A 7247-nucleotide genomic window follows, 5' to 3' on the forward strand; every position below is an offset into this window, starting at 1 on the left:
CCTCGGGCCCGGGAACCCGCCCCACCCCTCCCGCCAAAACCTCCCACCCATCCCAACCTGGGCTCCTGGGGGGCGGGGGTGGGCGCGGCCGACCTGGTCAGAGGTAGGGCGCCTGGCAGGCCAGGGAAAGACAAAGTGTGTTGGGGGTCAGAGTGAGGTACTCCGCCCATGGCAAAGAGGAAGGAGGCGCGACATACGCAAAGGTGGGATCAAGCCTCAGGAGTCCCCCTGGAAATCCTTGAGCATCTACCCCCATAACCAGAGCCTGCCTGCTTTACTACTTTGTGCTCTCACCTACACCTCTGACTTTACGGGGGGCTGTCCCCCACCACCTCTTTTGGAGAAGGAATTAACTTAGAGCCCCAGTTAATAATACTTCCTGGGCGTGATAGGAGTGTTTCAACCTACAAACTCCTCTGAAGGTTCTCTAGCCTGCCTGACAGGCTTGTCCGGCCACATGTGATTGCTCACAGCCTCCCAACTTTAAACCTTCTAAAAACAGGTTCCTTAGAAAAGTTAGAAAACTATTAGTATAAGTATAGTGGGCTGATTAGAAATTGTGTTGGTGAAGGGTTTTTCATTTGTTGAGCCAATGTTTGTTGCTAAGTCTCCACATCCCCTGCCCTTACACACATTAATGAATATATAGAAGAAATAAGTATTAACCTTTGATATTAATCACATTAGACCTTAGGCTAAGTATATTCTTTCCTTAACTAAAACCCACTACACCGTCACCCTATAGGAATGTAACTTTATTTGGGTGGTGTCTGTTTTAAGAATAATCACCCCTGGAGAAATAAGTGTCCTGGTTGACTGACTGTTGTCACAAGGAGAGGGTCATAAATTGTCAGCAGGCCCCCCTGGCCAGAAGATGATGTAACACCCCTAAGACCTCTGTATACATTTGTATGAAGCACCTGACTTTGATAAAAGTCAGGACTGCTGACCCCGCGTGACTTTTGCATAACATCTCAGTGTATAAAAGTAGACCATGGAAAATAAAGAATTGGGATCAGTTCCTCGAAATACTGGTCTCCCCATGTCGCTCTCTCACTCTGGTTGAGTCTCCATCTGGAGCGCGGAACCCGCCATGCTTACTAATTATGCCTGGGCTTCTAAGATCCGACCGGGGAGGCCTCAGTGTCTCCTCTCCTTCGGGAGAATGGAAGGACGCCTGCGGCCTATGTAAGTGGTGCAAACTTGTCTTGAAGTTTTATTGGTCTCCCGCGTAGACCAAGCTACTCAGCCTCTTTTCTCCACTGAATTTTCCTACTGAGCTATCCTCATCCTATTACTCTTTATATCTTTGATAAAATATTTAAATAAATAGGTCGCCGACGCCGTCCCCGCTTCGAATACCCTGGATCAGCCGGGGCAGGACCCCGGCACGACCTGGTCAGAGGTAGGGTGCCTGGCAGGCCAGGGAAAGACAGAGTGACAGACAGGGGGACAGACAGGAGACATTTAGAGCCACAGTAAGTCGAAGAGAGAGCCAGGTTCTAACGGACAGCAAGCATCCGAGAGGGTCACAGGTTTAGGGGCTACAGTATAGACAGAGGACAGAGTGGGATAAATAGAGAGACCCACAGTGGAAGAGAGATGCAGAGAGGATAGAGGGGGAGGGAGGGGAGCGGAGGGAAAGTTGGCAGAGACTGGTACCAGGGCTTGCTCCCAGGGGTGGAGTGCCCAGGAGAGCTGGTGGGGCTCACAGTCTGGTGCCTCGCCCTTGGATGGAGTCCTGAACTCCCCAAGCACCACCAACCACAGCTGTCTGCCAAGGAGCACCCTGCCCCATAGCAGATGGCATGCCCAGAAAGGCTCTCTTGAACAAGGGTCCCTGTACATCCCCAGGGTCCCTCCTCACCTCTCCTGGACCTTCCAGAGTAGTGATCACTGGGTAAGATGGCCCCACGAGGGCAGTCACAGTTCTCTGGGACGTCCTCTGCCCTGGTGCGGGGGCAGAAGGGAAGGGGGGGCCAGGCTGGGAGTTCCCGTGGGTCTGAGCACAGGATAGGAAAGGGGGCATCTACACAAAATTCCCTGCCTATCAGCACTCAGGTCCGCTGGATACCCACAGTTATACCCACTATCTCCCCAAGACACACATCCTTACCCCCAGACACACCCGTCCAAACAGCCACAGAAGCACACCGCAAGAGTGTGGCTCACACTCACATGTTCACCCCCAGGAAACACACCCAGAGATTCACACCCTCTCCTCAGGTGTGTCCCCCTAGGTGAATTCCCCGCTCGATCCAGCTCCAGGACCTCGGCACCTCCCCTTTCATCTCCTCCTCCTGTGATATGTGTTTCCACCTCCCAGGACTGGGTTGAAATGATCACAGCTCCCTGTGCTGGGTGCCCAGGACAGGGAGGCGATTGTTACAGGCCTTCCCCTGCAGACCCTCTCTCCAGAGACCCCCTGGTGGATCCCTAGAGCCTCCCGGGCTGGAGGGGAAGGACTGATGACCCCATGGCATTTGTGGGGGCAAAGACGGCTGCCTCAAGCCCTTTCTACAGCTATAGACAGAGCAGCCTGTGAGGACCACCCCCGACTACCAAAGCAGTAGGGGGAGAAGTGACTTATCTGGAGCCCCCCATCCAGGTTTCCAGGGCTGCTCTGGGCCCCCTGCTCCAGATCTACACTCTGCTCCTCCCTGTGGCTGGCCCAGGCTCCTGGAATGAGGCACGGCCACCCTAGAAGATCCATCCTCTCGCTGCGTGAGTACCCTGAGCTCCACGGAGATCCACAGAAGGGATGAGGGATGAGGGTGTGGACATCACCAAAGAGCATGAGTGTTGACACTTAACACGTATTAAAAACCAAAATTCAGCAGCGCACATTTTAAAGATCTTGTCAGCTTTATCCAATGGGCTAACAGAAAGGAGCTCCAAGGAGCTGTACAAAATGAAAACTTTTATAGGCAGAAGAGGGCAGACACAAAAGTTATACTTAGGCAAAAAAGTGGGTTGGTTATTGCAAGGTCGCTTTCTCCTCCTTATTCTTTTGCCCTTGCCCTCAGCAGTGAAAGTGCAGAGTCCTAACCACTGGACTGCCAAGGAATTCCCTGCAAAGTCACTTTGTTTTGGGGGGACAGCAGGAGTGTATCGGGTAGATGACCTCACTAGTGCTGGTCAGGTGATTCCTGATTGACTGCTTTAAAAGAAAGAATTTCCAGGAGAGCTGGAACTGTATTGGTGGTGGCGGTTTAGTTGCTAAGTTGCGTTTGACTCTTTCGACCCCACGGACTGTGTAACCTGCCAGGCTCCTCTGTCCACAGGACTTCCCAGGCAAGAATACTGGAGTGGGTTGCCATTTCCTTCTCCAGCGGATCTTCCTGACTCAGGGATTGAGCCTTGGTCTCCTGCATTGCAGGTGGGTTCTTTACCAACTGAGCCAGTGATTGAGTTGCCTCAGTTGGGTGATGGCGGGCTTAGTGTCAGTGACTCCATCTTGGGCCTGCTGTCTTGTTCTTGTTTTTTAACATGTTTTTATTTGCCTCCACCAGTTCTTAGTTGCGGCATGTGGGATCTAGTTCCCTGACCAGGGATCACACCTGGGCCCCTGCATTGGGATCATAGAGTCTTAGCCACTGGACCACCAGGGAAGTTCCTGATGTCTTGTTTTTAACACAAGCAGTGCAGCATCTGTTTTCTCATCCTTAAATGGGGATTATGATGCCTCCTTTAGCCCAGGCTTGGCTGGGCATGGGGCGCCTGGCAGAAGGCAATAGTGTTAGCAAGTGTTTTTTGACTTGTCCTAGGCACTATGGAGTGCTTTATGTTCTGCATCTCACTTAACCCTACCCCGTAGCCGTTGTGATTCTCTGTCTTTTATAGATGAGGCAGTCAAGGCTCAGAGAGGTGATGTGATTTGCTGAGGGTCACACAGTTGGTGAGGGGCAGGGCTGGGGTCTTCCCTCTGCCAGAGCATATGCACACAGAGCAGCGTGGTTCTGTGCCCACCCCCAGACTGCCCTGGCTGGGCACCAGCTGTGATGGCATCTACCCTGTGGACACAGAGAGGAAAATCAGGGTCAAGCTATGGCAGCCCTGGGACTCGGCGGGGCTGGGGGCAAGCAGGCTGGCAGGGCAGTCTTGCTCTGTCTACGCCAGGAGAGCCTGGAGGTCACCCGAGGCCGAGCTGAGCCAGGTAGGGGCGGGGTGAGGAGAGGCCATGCCTGAGCTACTGCCCAGCTCCACCAGACAGTAATCCCCGTAAAGATGACCCCGGCGGAGCGCTCTGGGGGCTGGGGTCAGAGCTGCTGTTATCCCACTATTTGTAGGAGGAAACGGAGGCTCAGAGAGAGTGAGCCTTTCCTATGTGTTGAGGCAGTCCGAACGCGGGTTGGAAAAGAATTTCCAGACACAGAGCATTTCAGAAGGGAGTGAGTCTATTAAGAACAAAGAGCAGAGAGAAAGTGGGCACTGTGAGCACAGGGGGCCAACCTCCTGACAGAGCAGAGAATGCCGACAGTTTTTGTGGGTTAATAGCCAATTTTTATAGCCTCAAGACAAAGAAAATTCCTGCTGGAAGGTGGGCATTGGTTGGGGTGTCATAGGGTGTTTACTGGAGTGGGCATCTTTGCCAAATTAGGAGTCAGGAAGCTTCTTAGTAATTATCAGGGGTGCTTTTGGCAAGGGCTACAAAGGGGCTCAGTCAGCTTCAGAGGTGACCTTTGTTCTGGGCTCCGCTTCTGTGGCCTGGGGACAGGACTCCACACCGAGCAGGACTTTACAGGAAGTCCAAGCTTGACCTCTGGACAGTGTGGGGATGGGGGGACGTTTGGGGTGGGTGGCAGTCAAGATGAGACCATGCCCCCCAACCGCGAGAGATTCGTCTGCCCTTCCACTCCTTTGCTTGCCCCCACATTCCTGTCCCTGTCCCCTGGGCTGACCAGGCAGATGCCAGCCCAGCTTTGGTTCCCACAGGGTGACTGCTCTCGGGTGGGTGCCCTGCCTTCTCAGAGCCCCTTTCCGGGCAGGGGTGTAGGGAGCTGGGGCTGCGTGCAGTTGTGGGGGTTGCTCACTGCACAAAGTTGCTCTGCTGAGTGGTCACTTCCTTGCGGTCCTGAAGGGCTGCATGTACCTGGAGAGGGGACATCTGTTCCTAACTGGCCCGCAGGTGCCATAGGGGTAGCGCAGCCCTGTGGGAACAGCATGTGTAAAAGTGTTCACAAAAGGAGGGAGTGGTCCTCTTCTGGCCTGATCCCTTGGCCCAGGCTTCCCAGGTTGATAACAGGACCTGCAGAAGGACTGCCCAGAAAATGCTTCTCTGAGTAGATAAGGCCATGACTCAGCCCCAGCTCGAGGGGCCCTGCTGGAGACTGCCTGCCCCAAGGTCTGGATCCGTGGGAATGCCTCGTGGCCTCCCCTCCAGCCTCGGGATGGGTTCTGAGCCCTGGACCAAGGCTGCTATTCCTGCTCCCCTAACCTCTCGGCAGAAGAGCTGAGTGGCGGGAGGCAGGGAGTTCAGGGCGGACCCTATAAACTCCCTGCAGGCCCCCACCTGCCTGCTTCCCTGCCTGAGAGTCCATCAGACTCGGGCTCTAAGCCTAAGGCACGGTCTAGCCAGCCCTGCCTCTCTCTGTGATCCTGGGCTGGACACTCAACCTGGCCGGGTCCCCCTTTCTTTACAGAGGCTCTCAGTGCCACCTGCAGAGACAGGTGTGTGGGTGGATGGGGGGTCTGAGAAAGTGGTCTGTGAACTGCAGGGGAGGACGTTATTATTAAGCTCCAAGTACCCTGGTGGAGGTGCTTCCCAGGAGGCACTAGTGGTAAAGAACCCACCTGCCAATGCAGGAGACATAAAAGATGCGGGTTCGATCCCTGGGTCAGGAAGACCCCCTGGAGGAGGGCATGGCAACCCACTCCAGTATTGCTACCTGGAGAATCCCATGGACGGAGGAGCCTGGTGGGCCACAGTCCATGAAGTCAGAAAGGGTCCAAAGAGTCAGACACGACTGAAGCAACTGAGCACCCTGGTGGGGGCTTGGGAGGGAAGGGGGGCTCAGAAAATTTTATTTAACTCACAGGGGCCCAGCTGCTGCCCCACACTCAGAACCAGGGCTGGAGCGAAACTGGGGGAGTGGGTGGGAACAGGAGGGAGAGAGCACCCACAGAGGGTGGCTAGAGGGGGGTGTCAGCCAGGTTCATGGTGGCTGACTGTGGGGGGGTGAGCCTTGAGTCTGCCATAGGCGGCAAAAGAAAGGAAGTTAGTTGTTCAGTCATGTCTGACTCTTTGTGACCCCATGGACTGTAACCCACCAGGCTCCTCTGTCCATGGAATTTTCCAGGCAAGAATACTGGAGTGGGTTGCCATAGGCAGCAAAGCTCAGGCCCAACTGCCTCTCCTCCTGGCAAACTCAGTTTCCGCCCAGGCAAACTTTAGCTCTGTGTCTGGACCTCCATGTGAGTCCCTCCTCCAGACCAAAAGCTCCTTGAAAGTGGGATGGTCTGCCCCTGAACCCGGGACCTGGCCAGTCACATAATAAGCGCCGTAAGAGTATATACACAGAGACTTCCCTGTGGGCCCAGCGGCTAAGACCCTGCGCTCCCAATGCTGAGGGCCCAGGTTTGATCCCCGGTCAGGAAACTAGATCCCACATGCTGCAACTAGAGATCCCTTGCACTGCAAGTAAGACCTAATGCAGCCAAATAAATAAATACTAAAAGGAGGAAAGTATATATAGATCCTGACGCTGGGAAAAAACTGAAGGTAGGAGGAGAAGGGGACGACAGAGGATGAGACAGTTGGATGGTATCAATGACTCAATGGACATAAGTTTGAGCAGACTCAGGGAGATGGTGAAGGACAGGGAAGCCTGGCGTGCTGCAGTCCACAGGGTTGGGCTGCAGAGTCCGACACGACTTAGCAACTAAACAATAACAACACAGAGGGAGTGTCTTCCTGTGGCCGTGGACTTGTCACCAGCCCGTTTGCAATCAGGGGTCTGAGAGTGCCAACATGTTCCAGCACAGCCATTGAGGAGGGCTGATGGAACACTCCACCATTTAAGACTACAGTCACTTTCTCCGGGTACTCCCGAGCCCGACCGTGCCCCCACCCTCCGCCCTCCACCCTCGGGGGAGGGCACCCGAGGAGGCGGGTCACCGAGACCGCCCTGCAGGGACATGAGCCTGCCTCGGAACCAGCCCCGTTGTCCTGGCAATGGCTCCTGTCCCAGGCACCTCGGGCACCCACGGGGGCAATTAGCGAGTGTGGGAGGGGTTTCCATGGTGGC

General features: G+C 54.7%; 1 protein-coding gene across 1 annotated transcript in view; it reads left to right on the forward strand.

Annotated features, from left to right (window-relative positions):
* The first annotated feature begins 3937 nt into the window (after positions 1–3937).
* PPP1CA (protein phosphatase 1, catalytic subunit, alpha isozyme) overlaps positions 3938–7247 on the forward strand; it is a 14439-nt gene continuing 11129 nt past the window's right edge. Inside the window, exons 1-3 of the mRNA XM_010837830.1 lie at positions 3938–4156; positions 4290–4312; positions 4524–4540. Of these exons, the coding sequence (XP_010836132.1) occupies positions 3938–4156; positions 4290–4312; positions 4524–4540 (259 nt within the window). The remainder of the gene's footprint in view (positions 4157–4289; positions 4313–4523; positions 4541–7247) is intronic.

The sequence above is a fragment of the Bison bison genome, unplaced genomic scaffold (genome assembly GCF_000754665.1).
Source record: "Bison bison bison isolate TAMUID 2011002044 unplaced genomic scaffold, Bison_UMD1.0 scf7180017864080, whole genome shotgun sequence".
NCBI classification, from domain to species: domain Eukaryota; kingdom Metazoa; phylum Chordata; class Mammalia; order Artiodactyla; family Bovidae; genus Bison; species Bison bison.